General features: G+C 39.0%; 1 protein-coding gene across 1 annotated transcript in view; it reads left to right on the top strand.

The window, feature by feature from the left end:
- The window catches only part of LOC105200957 (regulating synaptic membrane exocytosis protein 2), a 71395-nt gene extending 52149 nt beyond the window's left edge, over nt 1-19246 (top strand). The window contains exons 19-25 of the mRNA XM_026130186.2: nt 759-3310; nt 4197-4373; nt 9281-9497; nt 13047-13258; nt 13337-13476; nt 13576-14624; nt 15677-19246. Coding sequence (XP_025985971.2) covers nt 759-3310; nt 4197-4373; nt 9281-9497; nt 13047-13258; nt 13337-13476; nt 13576-13782 — 3505 coding nt within the window. The 3' untranslated portion in view covers nt 13783-14624; nt 15677-19246. The remainder of the gene's footprint in view (nt 1-758; nt 3311-4196; nt 4374-9280; nt 9498-13046; nt 13259-13336; nt 13477-13575; nt 14625-15676) is intronic.
- The last annotated feature ends 2185 nt before the right edge of the window (nt 19247-21431 follow it).

Below are 21431 nucleotides of genomic sequence, written 5' to 3'. Positions count from 1 at the left end.
TATATGAAACACATTGTTTGCAGACCGAAAGTTTTAATACCCGGTGCCATATCCCCCATACCCCCGCCCCCTAGGCGCAATAGGCGCAGGCACAAACTTAGGGTACCCTGCAGCGAATGTCATTGTCCCACCAAGCCCAGAAGCAATAACCCTAGCAAGTGTCCCACCCTATATCCCCTCGTACGGAGCAAGTCCGCAGTGGTACGCTCGTTGTACAAAAAGATGTGTACGCCATTCACGAGATCGCAGACCGTCGACGAGAACATGCTGAGATATTACAGCTCCGAGACCAGCGAGTACAGCGTTTCCGAGGGGTACATACTCAAGCCAGAGAGACTCGTAGCTAGTAGTGCTAAGATACCGGCGATATACGTCGAGGATTGCCTCCGGGTCGACTTTAACGATCGTTTTGTGAAGAAGTTTCGCTCTAAGTATTCGGCGTCGTATCTTGCGGGAGGATTCGATACGTTATCGCGTGAATGCGATGATTCCGTGGCGATGAGAATGACGATGACGACGACGACAACAATGACAATGACGACGACGACGATGAGGACGACGACGAAGACGACGACGAGAACGAGGACAAAGACGAGACGACCGATTATCTCGAGAGATCCGATCAATCTCTCTGACCATCTCGATATTAGGAGCATAGACGTTAGATTGCATCCGCGTAGGTCATTTTTGTCCGTTAAGACTAGGAGCTTCGATTACGACGTGATGCACGATACATACGGTGATCGTTTCGGTACTAGGCCAGGGGCCGTCGGTCTGCTATCGCGCCGGGCCAAGAGTTTCGAGTACGAGAGCATTTCGAGCAACATATTCAGCGACGACAGTCTCAGGACGGCCAGGAGAAAGCTCAAGCGGAATCTCTCTCTCAGCGACGCCGGGTACGGTGACAAGATACCGGCGTTGGACGATCAGAGCAAGTCCTACTACGATTCTAACGGTGACGACAAAGTGCCTACGAGTCTCACGAACAAAGAGACGAATTACGATTTTCTACTCGATCAGGACCACAAGTCATTTTACGGATACGACTCGGAGCTCAGTTGCGGCGAGACGGAGATTTACGTTCCGAGTTTCGATAAGCAGAACACCGAGGCCGACGATCAAGCCTCGTATAATTCCGATAATGATCTCTTCAGTGACAACGACCGCGCTAATCTTAAGAATATTCTAGACAAGGATGAGAAAAGTAAGAAGAAATATATGGACGAAAGTTACTTGAACAACGACTCCTCATATATTAGAGACATTTCTTTGGAGGCAAGATCCAAGAACGTAGATAGCAACCTTCGTAATTCGATCAGTGATATCTATTCCAGTATTGAGGAGGCTTTTCCGTCCGGTAAAAGTTATGAGCGTGATATTCTCGCGAGATCCGCCACGAAGATCCGTGATGCCACTAACATGGATGAATGGAGGTCGAAGGATGTAAAGGGTATTCTACGATCTCGTGGAGCAACCGATACCTATCAGGAAAGTGGATACAAGGATCGCGAAAACTGGGATACCGATTACGACGAAGGATTTATAGATCGGGAGAAAGTCGAAGACTACAAACAAAAGCAATTTAGCTATCGTGACAAGGGCCTTAGTGCCTTAAGAATTGGCAGATCAATGCGCGCAGGCGAGTACTTTCACGACGTAACGAAAAGTTCTTGTGCCGTTCAGGGAAAATGTTACGCACAGTCCGACGATGACGACAGGAAGCTCAGCGATTACACTAGTTATCATTCGACCGATGACTACGATTATCGGACTGTGCGTACCGGTAAAATGGAAACGTACGAGGATGGATCCGTGTCACGAAGACGAAGACGCAGAAGCAGGAGAGGCAGTAGTGACTACGAGAACCTGCGAGTTAGAGACGTGTCAGGCGCTCAGTCGAGATTAACGGAGAAGAGATTGATGACGCTTCAACGAACGGAATCCACGCCGACCCTACACTCGGACGAGGACCTGAGCTCGATTGCGGATCGCGCCAGACGCATGTATCGCCGCAGGCGGAACAGCAGCTGTCCAGAGAGCAGAGATCTGCGAATGTACGGTCCGCGTGGAAACGGTGAGAGAACGTCGAGAACTGTGCTGGACTCTGACGAGGAGTTCGGCTCGATGGAGACGGTAATCGGCGCCGATTATTTTCGTCGTACTTCGGGCTACGCTTCGGCGGACGCTAGAGCGAACGATGACGTTAGATCGGGCTTCTTTGACGCGGAACAAGATCGTGGTAGTTACTTAGACGCAAGATACGATCACGAGGACCGATATCAGGATCGCAGTTATCCGGTGGCACGCGGGCTAGTTAGGTCAGGGTCGCAGCGTTCTTCGAGTCGCGAGGCGCGACACGTGTCGCGCAATAGGCGTAAAAGTAGTTGCCCGGAGTGTCGTGAGCTAGCACTCTCCTCGGAATTAGGTAGGTCGGGATCGCTATTGCGAAAGGGTGACGATCCTCGGCGTTCATCGTTAGACACGAAGCATAGATATCGTAGGCGGAACAGCAGCTGTCCGGAGGCTAGGGATCTCGAAATGCTCGAGAAGAGGCCGCGTCATCAGCAACTCATGCAGCTCCATCAGCAGCAACGGCGGTACCCGAGCGAGCAGTATCAGCAACAACAGCAGCAGCAGCAGCAGCAGCAGCAACAGCAACGGCAGTATCATCATCAGCAGCAGCAGCAGCAGCCGCCGTCGCAGCCGCCGCAGCATCAGCAACCGCAGGGAAGTAGTAAGAGGAACGTGGCGATCAGCGACACCCTCGAGTACTATGAGTACTCGATGGAGAGCGAGAGCCAGTGCAGCGAGAACTGCGGATTTGGCCCGTGCGATCCGCGTAGGCCCCGTAACCGAGCACCCCGCCCTGGTAACGCTAATTCGAGTCTCTTTGATTCCCAAACCGCTACCTCCGACACTGCTAAAAACTACCACCCACGGATCAACGATCATCATCACCAACACCCATCAAACACGAAAACGTCGCCGCTCGCCAATGTCGCCGATGTGGCGTCGTCGTTCCTACCACCGTTGCCGCCGTCGTCCTCGTCATCCGCCCGACGGCGATCCCGAAAAAAATCCGCTTATGACGTCGACGTCGTCGCCGCCGTCGCCGATCGTCGCGACGACGACGACGCTCGGAATCGTCGTTCCTCATCTATGCCTGAAAGCAGCGAGTACACCAGTCAGTCGAGCTCGTACGAGAAAACGTCCAGTCGCCAGGTCACCGACAACGGGCACGGCGAGCGTGACAAGAGAAGTCAGTTCACCAGGAGTCTCAGTAACGCCGATGTGCCGCAGGACGAGAAAGGTGAGAAAGAAGAAGTTTTACTAGTTAAAAAGTTCACTGACTGAAATTATGCTATTCTTTGCAAACGTTGTGGAACGTTACGCGGTTCCAACAAATTCCATTTTTTCTATAACAAGATGTATCTTATATCAATTATTTCCATTATTACGAATAAACATCGTAATCGCGCTTTTAACATTTATATATATATTATATATATAACATCGAAAGCTACGCTCATTAAAATGAAATTTTTCGGCTATCAAATTAAATTTCTCTACTATATATCTTACATCCTGTTTTTTAACAAAAATTTTATTTGATATCTAGCTTAAATCTTTCGCTGATGCGTATGAATTCTCTTTAAAAAGGCATCGATTTTACTGTCACGATGACGTGATATATATAGCTGAAGGAGCGAAGATCGAACTCTCTCTCTCTCTCTCTCTCTCTCTCTCTCTCTCTACACAAGTGTAACATAAATTTTCGTCGAGATTTACAGTCACGAACTCGTTGCACTCGAATTTAGCGGTAGTTAATAAACTGCAGACATACGTTTACGCGAACATTTTGAAAGTAAGTCGAGTTCATAGAGTCACGAACGTCTTCCTGTGTCTGTCGTTCAACGATAGTAAGGCAAAGATTAGACACGCATTGCTCTTTATACTTAATATTTTAATATCGTGTTACAAAATCTATAAATCTTTAACTGACCAAAGTTAACATAAAGCTCTATTCTTTTGCGTTAACTCGCTCGCGTGACTTTGTCCCTTTATTTTCCAAAACTGGCATCGCAAAAGACAGTACGCATAGTAATGTGGCCCAACAGTTCTTTTTTTTACACTTCACTCTCGGGCTGCACTAATTTAATTCTATACGTGTACAAGTACGTGTCCTTGTTTCGCAGACATGGGTAGTTTCAGCGATACCGCGATTGCATTGAACGTTGAAGATGCAGTGAGGAGGGGCCGTAAGAGCTCACCGGGAAGTAAAAGCGGAAGTGGCAGCAGTAGCGGAAGTGCGGTGCAGTACCAGGCGGGTCTGGGCAAGAAGAGCAATAGCACCAGCCAATTATCCGCGACAGGTAACACATTGTCACACTGACCATTTCTAGTTAAGTTTTGCGTTTAGTCTCTACGTGTTATACGTAGTCGTGATTTTTCACGTAAAGATCGATCGTTTCGCGCGAAATTAACGTCTCCCGGTGCGCGATATTAGAACGTTTGATCGATGTATGACACCATCTTGCGCGACATTAGACAGTTTTCTATTTTCCTGACGTTTATATCTTCTCTCTCTTTAGTGAAAAGGATATCGTTTTCTTCAGAACATCGATATTTTGTAAATTAGGATAGAGTAGTCTAGCATCGTTAGTGTGTAGATTACAACGGTGTGCTCTCGCTACGTACATATAAATGAGGATGACGCAAAATATGCCGTTGGTATAAGGATGCACTTTGTTAAACGTTAATGAAGACGAATTCGTGCACGTGTATGATAGAAATTTTCGGTTTTTCGTCTTGTGATTAAAACACGAATGAAGAATAAGAAGAATGAGGAACTACGGGTGAAAAGCAACATCATAACGATGCGTAAGGAAGGAACGCAAGTATCCTGGTCGACACAGTTGTGTGTTTACTATGTAACAGCTACATGGAAAGAACGGTTTTTGCTAAAGTATCTAAAAATTTAATTGGCTACAGACCTGAAAAAAATTTTGTTAGACCATCAAAATAATTGTATTCTCAAACTGAATTGCTAGAACGTCAACATTTTTTCCATCATTGCTCATCATGCTTTAACACCCGTTATAATTATTTTGATGATCGAATAAAATTATTTTTAGATCTGTATATAGCTAAATATTTAGATATATTTCAACAAAATCGTTCTTTCCTTGTATAAATTTCATTATCACAGTTTATATAACGTGAAAGTTGTATCAATGTTGCAGTTATATTATAATTTTGCCCCTTTTTAAAAGTAATGATGATGTTTATATCATCTTATTATAATTATTTTTGTTATTAATTGATAAATTATTTCTACAGTTTCAGTTCTATATATTGAAGCATACTTTTTTATTACAAAATGTTTGTTGTATAAAGTATTATTTCCAAATTACACAGCAGCTGCAAATTGTCGACTGAGATAAATCCCATTCGAAACGTGCACGCGATTGATGAAACGCCATTAGCGATCTTTAATTCTAATCATGAATCCTAATCATCAATTTTTGCAGTGTGATTACAAACCGGATATAAAATACTTAGATGTAAGTATTTTATAGTTATAGTTATAAGACAACAAGCAACTAACAAATTGAAAATGTTGCAAATGATACAAACGAGTGCGTTGTGCTACGAATAATTCTGCTAACTATTCCTCTGATCCGTTATACCTTATTCTTCGTATTTCACGGGTCTCGGTCATTATGACCGCGCGGATTGCATTACAATTCGGTTCGGTGGGTAACGAATTGAACGATAACAAGAGCATATCGTAGAAAAAGCAAAAAAAAAAAACCCAGTAAGCGGGGCAGTATGTACATTCTAATTGTATTCTTGTTTTCTCCGCCATCCCTCCTCATCTCTATCTGCCTCTTCTTCGACATGAACACACTCACACTTTACTTCTACCAACCAACCACCTCTCGACGCTGGGGGACCATTCACGTCATCGATCTGCACCCACCTGCACGATTTCTCATCGCGGCGGCCGATCGTCGCATCGCGCGCTCGTGCGCTCGTGTTCACGGAACACTCCGCACGGATCACCATCATCGATTTGCTGGATCAATCGCCAAAACAAAAAAAAATACAACAAAATAAAAAAAAACTCGAACCGGTACTATCATCTACAATATACTTACGAAAACAATTATGTGTACGTCTGTAAAATTGACTCGATAAACTGACATCACGCTTACAATAACTGTTGCTCTTGCTACTGCAACTTGCAATTAACTACGAACGAACGAAACGAAACGAAACGAAACGAAATGAACAATAAAACTGTATCACATCACGCAAAATCCATAACATACCACGTGCGTCTGTTGGTGGTACATGCGTGGGCGAGGAAGGACGGAAACGGCGGCTGGGTTTCGGGAAGAAGGGGAAGTCGTCCTTTACAGTTCACAGGAGCGAGGAAATCCTGCCGCCGGAGGACGCGGTCGGTGGTAGGAGCGGCCGGCAGCCGAGCTCCGCGAGCAGCGACGGCGAGGGGAGCGGCGACGGGGACAGGTCCGACTTGCTCTCTCTCAGTAGAAACTCCTCTCTTTTTCATCTCTCTTTCGCCTTATTTTCCTCATTACTTTTGCATCGACTTTGCGCGGGAGCGATCGAAGGGGATCCGCGTCTTTATTACGTCTTACGCGGGAACGGGCGCGCGCGTTCACCATCGTTCACCTCGAGTCGCCGTACCATACGTTTTCGCGATTGATGAACTCTGAGTTGTTTGCGCGAAGCACGCAAGCGAACGTGAATGACGCGTACAAGTCCGAGTGTCGCGCGAATGGAAGAAGCGAGGCGATTGATAGAGGTTTTTACTCAGGTATACGCTGATCCCATTAATCGTAAAATTGGATCAAGCCTTCGACGAAATGTGAGTACTACGTTGCAGGAGGAGGAGGAGGACTTGCGATAGGAAGAACAAGGGCTACCGTCCGACTCTACCGATGAACACCATTGTTCACAGCAACAATGAAACACACCACACATCACTCTTTAGAGGCCGTGCTTTAGTCGGAGTCGTGCGAGTCTCTCTCGTGATTGTTGTCGGAAAATACTCTCTTGCCTAAAAATTGTACGCCGGTTCAATACGGTGGATCCACAAAGGATCCTCGTATTATACATATAAACGCGTTGCCGTCGAGTATTATTTCTCTTTCTTTGTTCTCCTTTTTTTTTTAAATACAATCAAAGAGAGAAAGTATTTTGCGAATCTGCACGTTTCTACAAATGGTCACGAGGTGATTCCTTTCCTTCTCGTTATTCTAGATCGTAGATGCTATTTCTACGTAGCATTGATACGTTATTTCTAGAGGAACGTTCGCACGAGTTTCCTGGGCTGTGATCTAATTATAAGCTGTTATTGATGATACGCGTGTCAAATTGTCCAGTCTCCTTTTATTTCTTCAGAGATGCAGAATCTCCACGCGTCTCCAGTTTTTAAAACTTATTCCGACATGGCACGAGTCACGCAGATCAGGAAACTCATATCCTAGTTGCACAAGTATAGTTGTGCTGGCGCCTTTTCGTGACTCTAGAATAGTGTTTCGGCACCGTGTGTCACGTTATAATCGTTCCGTTCCATACAGCTTTTGAATCTAGATCGTCGCGTGGTCAATTTCAATTTCTCGATTGCATCGAGGTAAGTTGGCCACCTGTGTGATACGTTATTTTTTTATTATTTCTTAGAAGCCGCTGTTGATACGTGCTTAAGGTGAGAGTGCGCTACTCACACGGCTTTTAACTTTTCGATGTCCTGAATCGTTGCAAAGCTTTTATGGAGCATATTTACGTTACGACATAATCGTACATACATACATACATACATATATATATATATATATATATATTTCTGCGATATATCATCGATTACGAATTCATCCGTTGAATGTGCTGTCAAATAAATTATTACCGGACAATCCTTACGTACCGATATGATAATTTTAAATCTTTATTCTGTTTTTTTTAATTTACTATACAAATTATAAGTGTACAAAATATGTGTGTTTATATATAATTATGTACATAATTATCTGTGTACTTAAGGCGTCCGAAGAATATTTTAAACAATCACACAATGGAGAATGCATCAAGTGATTTTTCTAGTTGCGATTCATTAAATTTTGTTTACATACACAGATAGAACGGTTTTGCTAAAGTATCTAAAAAAATTTAGCTGAATACAGAGATCTGAAAAGAACTTTGTTAAACATAAAACATAATTATGTAGACGCTTAAACTGATTGCTCAAAACATTTTGCAGCACTGCTCATTAGACTTGGACGCCTTTATAATTATTTTAATGGTTCGACAAAATTATTTTCAAATCTGTATCGATAGCTACATTTTTAGATACTTTAGCAAAACCGTTCTTTCTATGCAGAATTAATAAAGATATGCTATTTGTGATTACGGTTGACTTTTGTCTCGACAGTCTGCGTGAATATTAATTACAGAGAAGATTAATAAAACAACGCGATAGATGGCTGAAGGTTCATCTATATTTCAGCTTTCGTGTTCTATCTATTGCTATTCAAACTCTTTTTGGATCAATGATATTTCTTATTCCTATAAATCGACTTTATTTGCATTTAGAAATCCCAGAGAGAATACTCCGTTATGATATATCATGCAAACGCTATTACATTATTATTTATGATACGACGAACGTCAAAACTTAAAGTTTTTTTTACATAGGACACCAAGATTAAATATATTCCTTGTATTGATGTCAAATGCAAATGTCCGCGCAATGTTTATCCCGTTACATTACACTCTAAATATTACACCACAATAAGTTTTCACACTCCCTTTTCGTAGAATTCAATTCAAAATGCTTCTCGAGTTACAAGATCTCATTCTAGCTCTGCATCTTTATCACTGTTCACTAGATTATTCCTGGAAAGTGAGCAGGGAGACACCGAAAAAGCACGAGAGAGTAAAGGAAAAAGGGTATAACAGAAAAAGTTTGCACGAAAGAGAGAGTGAGAGAGAGAGTGAGAGAGAAAGAGAGAGAGAGAGAGAGAGAAAAACGGAAAGACAAAATGATAGTTAACATATGTCTTACATGTTGAAATTGTGTTTGTTGTTTCTGTGATTCCATCATTGCGGAGATACGCTAAATTAATGATCGACAATTCGGCAGCCCTCTTGGATATACCTGAGGATGAGGGAGCGATGAGCCGCTGCAGATTACTGGCGTACGCAGATATTAGTGAAAGACAATAGTTTAGTATTTCTTGTTTGGTTTACAACGCAGAGTGCAGCGGGATGATCATCGGCATTGGTGGAAGCGCCAGCGCCGTGGCACGCAGTGCCGGCTTAACGAGCCGGAAGCGTAACAGCACACCGGGCAGCATACAACGATCCGAGGAGGTCATGCCGGCCTACCAGCGCTTTGACAACAAACTGGCAGGATCCGCAGCCAGCGATACCGCCGGAAGTCTCAACTCGATCTCTAGTTCCGAAGGAAGCTCGTAAGTAGTGGACTCCACCTGTGGCGACTGCAAGCGGAAGCGCGAGATTCCTGATACATACACTCACACTTTCTCTCTCTCTCTCTCTCTCTCTCTCTCTCTCTCTCTCGCTCTCTTTCTTTCTCTTTCTATTTCTTCCTTTTTCTATTTCTTCTGTTCCGTCATTCAATGCTGATCCTGCTATCGACTTCTGTTTCTCTACGATTTCACTTACTACATTCTGCCCCTCTATAAGCCGTGCACCTTGATTGAACGAAATGAGCTGTAAGTTGTAATCAAGTTATACGAAATAAAGGCGGGGAATGTAAAGAATGTGAAAGGATGATCAATTTGATTGATTTGTTTTCGAGAATATTGTAAATACTCTAAAACACAAGAATACACAGGTTTTGTACTGTGTATGAAATATACTATAAAAAATTAGATTCATTGAAATATATCTTAAACAGAGTTTCTCTCCGTGTTCATTGGGTTTCTGTTTTACGAGAAAGTAGGATGAAAGAAAGTTCAAGTGGAAAGGTAAAATAAAAATGTTAAGACGAACGTGATTTAATATCTATAAACTCGTGTTGGATTGTGTGGATTTTTATTTTGAGAAGCTATTAGAAATTATATGAGTAGCGACATCAAGCGTGAATATAACGCTTATTGCCGATTTATGCGCTCTTAATGACCACTTGCTTCGAATATTGTTTAGTGAATCTATTACTTGAAGTGTTTACAACTTGCAGCTCATTGCTTATCGTTTGTCAATGTACATGCCAGCTTATTGCCTCCTCATTCTTTAACCAGTGGGAAACTTATTCTTTGTCGTTCACAGAAAATACTGTTAATTGGAAAAATCATTTCAAGTCTTATTTAAGCATTCTACAAAATATCATCCAAATAATCTTTACTAATGTTAGCATAGAATCATCTTGGTTACAGACAAAGAATAATTTGCTGGTTTATTTGTCTTACTCCTTGTATGCGCCAATTATCTGTCTACACAGAAAATTGTAAACGCCCCAGATCGATTATTTAATCTTTAAACGTGTGATTGAAGATACGTCAGTATTATGTTAATGATTTGAATTGTGCAGTTACATGATTACGACCACTCTTTTTCTCATGCCTCTTCGATTTTTCTCAATTTGAAATTCAGATTATCCATGACTTTTCTCAATCACGGTTCCTTTTTCGATTTATCATATTAATTAAACGAATAATGTTACATGGTATGAAAGTTACATGAAAATAAGAAATTTAATGTTTATACATCATGCATACTATCATGTTTTATTGCAAGATGAGTAACTTGTTTTCATACCCGTTTATTCTTCTTTTTTTTTTTTAATTTCAGTGAGTTTTCAACATGTAATGATAATAATTTGTATAATCAGGATTACATTTTAGGAAATGTAATGTTTTTTCGTACCGGTAGAGTACCTTCACTGTGTCAGTTTTATAATGCGAGGAAAAAATATGTATTATAAGATATAGTCTTCGACGAACTGGCTGTGGAACTTATATTCTGCTGTCTATTTCTATCTCCTTTAGTCTTACTATTGACACCCCTGCTCCAGAAACGAAAGCGCCCATAAAAATATTGTCGTTCATTATCGGTGTTGTTGTCGTCTTGGCTTAATTGCTTGATTGTGGCAGATGATTGTACCGCATTACCTCGGAGCACCGTTGCACATATATATAACACACACACACACACACAGACACACACATATACATACGTACACACACTACACACACACGCACCTTGTATCTATTATATGTCAATGTGATATCTCATTGTCGCGGAGTCATATTCTCTACCCACATGGTAAGAAAAACCCTGTGAATATGCCGAATGTCACCTAAGAATGTCTTCGCAGAACCTCACGTCTTCCCAATGGTTTCCACCTACTTCTGTACGATCCATTGTCTTTTATATATAGTGAGCTATTACTATTTATTGACATATCGACGTTCCTTGGAAAGTAATCCCCCCCCCGTCTTATGGATTTCTTATCGTTTCCATAAAGCGTGTTTGATATATCGTAGAATAGCTACTGTACAGCGTGTATATCTCTTAAAGTACCTACGCGTCAGCTCGAAAGAACGGAAAGTCGACGATTAAAAATAGATTAAATGTAGGTATGCGTGTCTAGGTAGCTTACAGGATGTAAGCAAATGTTCTGTCGGTTCGGCACAAAACGTTTACATATAATAACCTTGGTAATACGCTATTTTGCTCCTTGGCAACGGTATTTCGCACCTAAATATGGTCGGAACTTTGGAGAAAATGATTGGATGTAATCGGATGTGTGAACTTCTGTCCGTATGATTTTGTCCGTCATGTCACTTAAATATATTCTATCGCACTTGTCAATGGTATCACAGTATTAAAATCCTTGTAGCAGTATATCTTAAATGACTAATAATGCCATTATTAGATATAATTGCTCCACAAAAGAGGTGTACGTTTATTTTATAAGATATTACGAAAGCTAATTTCTAAGTATAATTAGTTATTAGACTAACAATAACTTTGAGTATGTCTGTGTACACTCGATATGAATATCTACATTTATAGCAGCACTTTTTGAAAAGATCCGCTTAGCTTTAGTAACGTGAATCTTCCCAACGGCGCGCCTAGCGACAACAAGTAAGTTAATACGATATAAGTTAATATAAATCTCTTTTTGATTAATTTTTCTATTTCTAAGATTTTAGTAAAGCATGTTAAGTAGATAAATGTGAGCGAAGAAAACAGTACTCAGTCGTATATTGAAATTTTTGAATAGAAAAATAACTCGTGTATTACATATTTTTAATTAATGTTTTGTATTATTAATATTATTAATAATTGTTACTCTCTGTGCAATTTTTCCTCGATTTCACAGATGAAATGGACTGATTACTGTTACTTGATTATTTAAAATCTCTTTCTCTATGCGCATTCAGATTAAAATGCATGCGTTATAGCAGTCTGGTATGTTTTTAAACTTATTTATATAATCTCTCTTTTTCCATGTGTATAATATTATATTTACTCACTATACACTGACACTACACTTTCAGCGTGAGTTCTTCTTATCTCAAACTGAATGAGGTGTGTTCTCTATCTTTTACAACTTTCGTCGAAGGCTTGCGAGAATTGTCCCTCGCTCCTGCGGAATATTTTCGTTTATGATTTTTATCCTTCGCATTTTCTTCATTGCATCAGAGAGTTTCTTCGAATAATATTATAATTTTCAGCTTGCAGTTATCGCGCTTTACTTTTATTTTTATTGTGGGTTACCGCGCATTTGAAACAGTCAAGATCATTGTTCTGCACATAATCTTGTATAAGTTTAGTGTGCGAGCAAGGGAAGGAAAAAAAGGAATAAATTAATAAAGTACAGTTTCCATTTTTTCCATTGGTCGCACGGTAAACGCTATAAGCCAAACTTCACTCTTCTCACTCGAAGTTTTCGTTTACTCTTTCTTTTAAATCATACATCATACTTTTCGTAGTATCCTGAACGCGCGAGTTGCGTTTTCTTGCTAAATATATAATTTTAAAAACTGCAGTTGGTCTCCCAGTCTGCGAATGGCAGGCGAAGGGCAGTTGAGAGACTTCATCGAAGATCTTGGACCGGGCCAAGTGGTCGGAAGGCAAGCACTCGGTGCCCGTTGCCTTGGCGAGATTCAATTGTCGTTGAGCCACACGAAGGGTTACCTTGAAGTAGAGGTCATACGTGCCAAAGACCTTAAAGCGAAACAAGGCAGCAAAATAATACCAGGTTAGTTGAACCTCGAATAAGCTTCACGATTGGCGCGATAAGTGACGCGGACGCGCTTAGCTTCGACTCTTATTCCAGCTCCTTACGTGAAGCTGTATCTGGTGAACGGTAAAAGATGTATAGAGAAAGCGAAAACCACGATGGCCAGAAAAACATTGGATCCATTTTATCAGCAATTATTGGCTTTTAAAGAAAACTGCCGGGGTTGTATATTACAGGTACGTGCGACATCATCGTTCTTTCAGTTCCTTTTCTCTAATATTGTTGCGATTTCACGCGCACGTATTTAATCTCATCGTTGTATACTCGTGTTGTAGGTGACAGTATGGGGTGACTATGGTCGGATGGAGGGGAAAAAAGTGTTCATGGGTATTGCACAGATCGTATTGGATGAGCTGGATCTCAGTCAGATGGTGTTCGGATGGTACAAGCTGTTTGACACCCAAGCCCTGGTCAGTGGAGCTGCATCCCTTGCTTTATCCCGTCGATCTTCGGTCACGTCGCTCGATTCTTTTAAAATCTAAAAGAATGACTGCCCGAAGAACGTACCAAAATATTCCTTTTATACGTATTTTCTGAGGAGTTCTTTAAGTTTCTTACAGTAGACAAAGTAGAGCAAACACAAATTGAGTTCGAGCTCCTATCGCGGTGCACCTAGTCGCTTTTATCATTAACAAAATATCGAAATGCACGAGTCGATGTACAAGATAGTATTACGTTTACTTTAACTGGTTAAACAATTAGAAAGTGTATGGAAATTGTTATAAACGTCTTTAATAATTTTAAGTGACACGCATTAAGTCATCTCTTGATGATATTACATGTAGTATCAAATAAATATATTAGGGGATAGAGAATTCGGATTACCGCTATATCCACTATATTAAAGTTGAGAGAGAGAGAGAGAGAGAGAGAGAAGTATCTAGATAATTCTCTATCGTGTCGTAATATTACATATTCTTCACTACAATTGACAGAATCGAGATGAATCTTATACGCCCTACGCGTACCCTCCGTAGGCTATTAATGTCGAAGCCTAAAGCTACTTAACGAGTGACGTTCGGCTCTGAATACGGTAAAGTCAGTTTAACAAACATATTACATGAGGAGTGCACAGTACGAGAAGTACGATTGGTACGGATAATAGAAAATTCTGCGGGACCGGAATGAAAACGAGAGATATAAGCAACGCAAAGGCGATGCGAGAATTCGGAAAGAGCGAAAGAACGTACGAAAGGACATGTCTTTCTAGAAACACCACTAGTACATCACATATCATGTACGGCATATCAGACGAGCCACTAGTCTGTATGTAGACTAGATGTAGACGTAGCAGCCATGTTCCCGGAGCGCCAGATAGTTTTAGGTACGCACTGAGATCAAGGCATCGTTCGTAGATAGTTGGACAACGATTTAACGTGGGTACATAAAAGGCGATAATAAAAAGGCGCCGGTACAGATTGCAATCGATCGCGGGATGATTGCAATATTTCGTAATACTTGACGATCAAGTGTATAGCGATATTGCTCTCGTACTTCCAAAGGACATTTTAACGTCGATTGATTTTCTCAAGTACCCATGTGAAATCTTGATACACATTTGTTGTTGCCAATATCTTCTTTTCATTTCCACCGTTCTGTGTAGAAATCTCCTCTTCTTCTTTGTGAAAATGCCTGTCCTATATGAAAATACTTCCATTTCGGCTTCGAAGTAGCGACATAGAGTCGATAACAGAAACGACACGAGATTACGTTATCGTATATGCGGTCGAAACTTCGTTGCCTTGTGCTATGTGCATCGATTTTTACCTTTCCAAACTTGTAGAAGGAATATGCCTTTGCCTACGAAACTTGGCCCGACGTGGAAAAAGTTCGATTTCCATTAATCCTTAAATTTACTGTTGAATTTGCACTTTGTTGATATTTTTCCATATAAGAACGATTTTCCTAAAGTTTTCTGGTATTGTTTGATACGCATCACATTATTAATTTCGACCTTTTGCGCACAATGTTACATTCTCTTTTTCATAACTCGTTTAAACTTTCTTGTAAATACGTGTAGTAAATCGTGACAGTTTTTGATACATATTATATATATATATATATGCTTGAATTTTTAATATAAAAAGTATACAAAAAGTGAAACGAAGGTAAGTTTATGACCGTATTCGGAGTCCTATCCTCTTGTATATTTTCTCGAAATGTTTCCAAAATATAATCAATTTGAGATATTGAATGGTGATGCGGGAAAAATTCACGGTAGAACAATCGTGAATTATACGATATATGCGATCACAGCATATGACGCGTGAATCTTACGTATATGCAATGAGAATCTTTATCATTCAATATTTCATGAAAAATAAGTGATGTTATGTATTTATAAATAATAATACGTTTGTTTTGTTTTATTTGCAGTGAAAACAAACTAAATCAAGCAAGTTCGGGATAGATGTGAACTCAAATGTGGTGTACTAGATAAATAAGATGTGAAACGATCAATGACACTCGTTTTCAGTGAATCTAAATGTGGTTAAGTGAGTAAGAAATTCATGAACACAGTGAGAAATATGAAGCGAGGAACGATCATGGACTTCATTTAACCGGCATGCGGCAGAGAGATTAAAAATGTTGAGACATTCAAAATGAGAGGACATTTCCAAACTTTGTATATAATTTAGGACAGTTCAAGTACTAAATGCCGATCTCCGAAACGATCGGCTAAAAAGACATTTATCGTTGTCAAATTTTTAGTAAAAAATGTCACCATCAGAGCATATATTATTTAATGTAAATATTATAATAACACTCTGATATGAGAATTTGCGATATGTGCGCGCAGGTTTGAATGGGTAATGACGTTTACTTTATATCCTCGTTAACTTACGGTTTCTACGATGATCGTCGTTATAGTTTCGGCATATTTTCCGTTAATTATATAAACTCGATCTAATTTAACGTTTTCTAAGTTAGCATCGGAATAATTAGAATGTACGATGATATAATTAATTACACACAATTTGTTCCCTGAATACTGACATTTATTAGTTATCGTATTAGTACGTGTTACTTGGCTTTTTAAATATCGTTTAGTAATCTGTGTCCAAAAAAAGTGAGGTAATTATTATGACGTAGAAAATATGGAGCAGGCATATATACTATGTTTCTCAAGTACGAAGCAGACTGATAAATCGATTCCTATACATCTAGTTTGGATCTTTTCGTTAAATTAGCATTCTCGAAGCCAGAACGAAGAAGCTACATCTAAACAGTTACGAATTAGCTTTGTTTGAAAGTTTCGTTTGGAAATTTTATTCACACGTATAAGAACCAGTTTTTGAAACAAATTGAGAAAACAAACCGCCCATATAACTCGCGTAAACGAGACGCGTCGCGGCAAAAATTCTCTTTCGTACTGATTTTTGTACAAAAAACAGTGAAATGCCATTAAATATTTAAGAGGCTTTGTAAATCTCTGTAAGAAGCGCGTAAAAGAAATGCTTGCAATTAATTTTATATCTTAATTATCGTGCTATGTGTTCGATCTTTCTTCGTGCGTATCTCGAACACTCGCGAAGATATATTCAGCGAGCATGCACATGCACGTCTGCTGTGAATTAGTAAATAATTACATTTGTGCCCTCTGAAAGCGAGAGAGAGAGAGAGGGGGGGGGAGTGTGTGAGTGAGAGGGAGAGAAAAAAAGAAAGATTGAAAGACAGAGAGAAAGAGAGAAAGATTGAGAGAAAAAGAAAGAACATTATTTTTTGTATAGTTTTGGCATATAATCTCTGTGTGAAAGACAAATGTTTCAATTTAATTATAATGCACGAGATTTGAAAGAAAAAAGGGAAAAAAGGGAAAGTTTGAAGAGAAGCGAGTTTTCAATATTTTTCAAGCATTTTTGCGATTTGTGTAAGATATTTGTGTCACAATTTAGATGCACTTTTGCGAATCGATACGTTGATCGAATGCTAAAATTGAGGAAATTTGCTGCGCGAATTTTCTTTGTGAGTCGTCATGAAGTAAGCTTTTTATGTAACATGCTTTGGATTACGAATCGTCGTACAGTTGGAAGGTACTCCTTGGATATTATTGATAAAATTGACAAGTGTGGAATGCAAGCTTCAATATATATGGCTATATTACGTATATTTTTGTAAATTTCCGATTTACTATAAAAATTTGCTAGAGATATAGGTTCGAATGTAGGAAAAGTTTCTATAATTCGCGTTACTTGAATCATAAAAATTGTAACAATCGACACTTAATGACGATCTCTTATCACAATTCTTAACTATGATTGACCAAGTATAATATTTTGCTTTGCAATTTAAAACAATCGTCTCATTCGCACTCGCGTTTTCGCTCTCAACTGTATCAATGTTTCTATGCAATATTCGCGACACGATTTTTTGAGGTAAGATCGAGAATAATGTAAGCGCGAAGTTTGATACGCGTGCTGAGATTATATCGAAATGTCATCGAAATACATGCAATCCGTCGTTAAGTGAGTATGACGTAAGACTTAGCTTAGAGTTTGATGAACGAGTATCGTTAATTTACAGATGAGCTATGTAGATGTCATCGATTATCCGATTGTTCACCGATAAATCTTAGGTAACGTAACTTTCTCGTAATCGATCGAGCTTTAGGGAGAGAACGAGGGGGATTGTATAAATGGGTGGTATCTTATCATATCTATAACATGCTTAAATTAGAGGCGTAACAGCAAAAAGAAAGAAGCTTTTTTACTCGTGAGAAAACAAAGACACAGAAATGTAGAGTTCTATCCGAAGACAAAGAAATGTATATGTAAAGTACTGTGACAAAAAAAAAGATATTACTGTAAGCTGATTTCTAAGTACATATTTTGCAAGTGCACGAACTTATCAAGATCGTGGGACGTATACACGAGTATAATTCCGTAATAGTTAACTGATAAAATATACAAGACTACTAGGTAAAACTTTTCAGTTTGTAACGCATCGTTTACAGACGGCTGTATAAGATTCTCCGCGAAATTGACACTCGACACTCGTCTCTTCGCGAGCTGTTTCTTACGTTTTCGACAAGTAAAACGATTGAACACAAATCCGTTTAAGTTACATTTAGAGTTGAGAGAATCGTAGAATTTGTATATCATGAAAAACTTGCGAAGACTGCGCTCGCGTAAGCGATCGAGCAATTTGGGAAACTGATTAATTCGCAATTGTTACGTGACTATGCGCACTGCGAATATTAGAGTAGTGACCAAGTGGCAGACAAAGTCGTTCTCCGCGTGTCGAGAAGGATTGTGTGCCATAAAATTTACGAGAGTAACGAAAGTAATGTAAATTCGCTCATCGCGAAATGATGTTTATAGTAATAATACTAATACAATTCGTACGATACCGATTAGAATCGTTGATCTGTCATGAGAAACAGCGCGAAGAGTGCACACGTCGATTTCTATTCTTGCCATGCCCATTTGTACATAGGCATGCTCAATTCTAGGATCGCGGACAGGCGCATCACATGAATCACATACATACATATATACATATATGTGTATGCATTATGCATATATACATATGTATAATATTAAACTACGAAACCACGAGACACAAATTATTATCCAACTTTGTACCTATATATTATTAATTAACTCAATGAAAGAGATCGGGGTGAAACCCCGAGAACTATTATCGATTCGAATAGTAGAGGCTAATGCGAAGATGGGCGTATAATCGAGAAAAAAAAAGATATAACGAATTATTATAACAAAAAAAAAGGAATATTTCGCGAATGAAAATGCCTGAGAGCCAAGGGGTACCACTTTTGTCAAATTTAGAAAGCCAATTTAGGTTTACAATTACGATAGGGTGTACATGGTGTATTAGGGCGATAGGGTGTGTGCATCCGTGTGTATATGCATCGAATGTATGAGATGAGAAAAGATATGGGCGAGAAAGGGGGAAAAAAGAGAAAGAGTGACAGAGAGAGAGAGAGAGAGAGAGAGAGAGAGAAGAAATGGAAAGACATACAAGATATATTGAACTGTAAAATGAATTATCGACTATTCTCTCGTAAGAAGATGTCTAACGTAGCTTAGGCGATCTTGTAATCTTGCGTCGTAAGCTCACGAGCGACTCGTAATACGAGAGCTGAGTGGCGCTGAGCGCGCACGTACATGTGCATTACATGTGGTAATACTGGTAATGAGATGCTCCATCAGATGATAGAGAGTCCCGCGATCTAACACTCGTATATATACTCGTATATCCGAACGAGAGATGAAAATGACCCAACCTGACGATAACTTAGTCGGTAAATTACGGTAATTTGTCCGGTAATTTTAAAAAATTGGTCACCAAATTGTAACTTAGAAAAAAGTTTTCAGAAATAAAAAAAATTTGACATACAATTTAAAAGGAGCATTTAGCTTTTAACATGAATACATTTTATTTAACTTATATTTTCCATAAAATATTTTAATACTGTATATTTATAAGCTACATCTAGTACATAATGATGAGAAAACTAAGCACTTATTGTTAGTAATTTCAAATAAAATTTTTTTATTGGGATTTTTAAAAGAAGAAGCATGATAACTGTAATATAGTCTTTTAATTTATATTTTTCATACTATTATACTTTATAAACTTACATCATCGTTGTTTATCTTATATTAACGTTTTAACAAAAATTGAACTGTGGTAATAATTAAAAAATTTAAACATATAAGAAACAAAAAACAAAAATTTACACTTAAACGTTTAAATTTATAATTGTGTATAGAAGACAAAAAATAAACTTTTTGTAATTGCACTTAACTGCAAAAATATATAAAAAAAATATAGAATAATTTTAAATAGTAAAACAAAAAAAAGCTAAATTTGTTAATGTTAAAAACATTAAAAATTATGTGACAAATACTAATATTTTTAATCCGCATTGTTCTCTAATTCTTGTTTATGACGTGATTCATTATCAGAGACAAAATTATCATTTATAATAATAATGATCACGCATTTTCATCATAAGGAATAGAAAGGTTTTGGGAAAATGATTTTATCAATTGGAGAATATAATTGATAGGAATACAGAAAAAAATGTTATTTCTTATGTATTAGTGCGGAAGGATAACATGATTTGAATCAATTTGCGCATAAAATTATCAAAGACAATGAATTTGATCAAAATTACCAATAAATTACCATCTTACCGTAATTTTACCATAAGTAATTGTCACATTGAATCTTACAATCTGGATTTTGCATCTTTAATCTGAACGTACCGGAAGTAATTGGACCGCATATCACCGTTTCGTCGATCGATTATTTTATTTATTACGATCGATCTCGACGAACACATTGCAAAGCGTGCGGGCGCCTTAATTGTCGAATGTTCTAATTAGACTCTCCCGTATTTCTTTTCTAAAGAGCATCTTGTCCAATATTTTCTAGAGCAAGTCGTAAGAACGCAAACAATTTACGACTTTAATATAAAACAAAAAATGAAAGAAAACAGAAATATTGCTTTTTCCGAAGTCACCTGTTGTTCGAGACCTGTCCGTGACGGGTGGAATCCATACATTTTTAATTTATCAATAGTGAGAGAATGCGTCTGAATTTATTTCCCTAAAAAGTAAGAGAGCGGGCGAAAAAAGAGAATACGTAGAACAGAACAAAATAAAAGCGAATAGGAATGAGAGAGAAAATGATAAATGAGAGAATGAAAGAGAGAGAGAGAGGGAGAGAGAGAGAGAGTGGGGTAGTGTCTGTGAGAGAGAAAGAAAAATAGAAAGAGAAATACGTACAAGGGAGTGAAAGAGAGCGGACGTTAGAGAAAGCGTGTCATTTTTCGTTAAACAAAAACAGAAAAAAGAAAAACACGTAAATTACGAAAGAACGAAAGAATTTAAACAGTACGTTTAGACAACGTTTCGCGGAACCTCGGCCGAGAACTCCGTGAACACTCCGAATACTTCGTTCCTCTCCCTAGTCGTTTTCGACACCGTCGAAGAAACCAGAATTACAAGATAACACCCGTCGTACGACGAATGCTGCACATTTTCGTTTCTTTAAATTAATAATATTGTATCTCCTCTTTCGAGGACAAGTTACAAAGAGCTAATCACCTCACTCACGGAGTTCGCGGCAGGAGATCACGAGACGATTAAGTATAAAGCGT

The sequence above is a fragment of the Solenopsis invicta genome, chromosome 8 (assembly GCF_016802725.1).
Source record: "Solenopsis invicta isolate M01_SB chromosome 8, UNIL_Sinv_3.0, whole genome shotgun sequence".
Lineage (NCBI taxonomy): Eukaryota > Metazoa > Arthropoda > Insecta > Hymenoptera > Formicidae > Solenopsis > Solenopsis invicta.
Note: the sequence above shows the minus strand (reverse complement) of the source record. Positions and strands in the feature narration are given on the sequence as shown.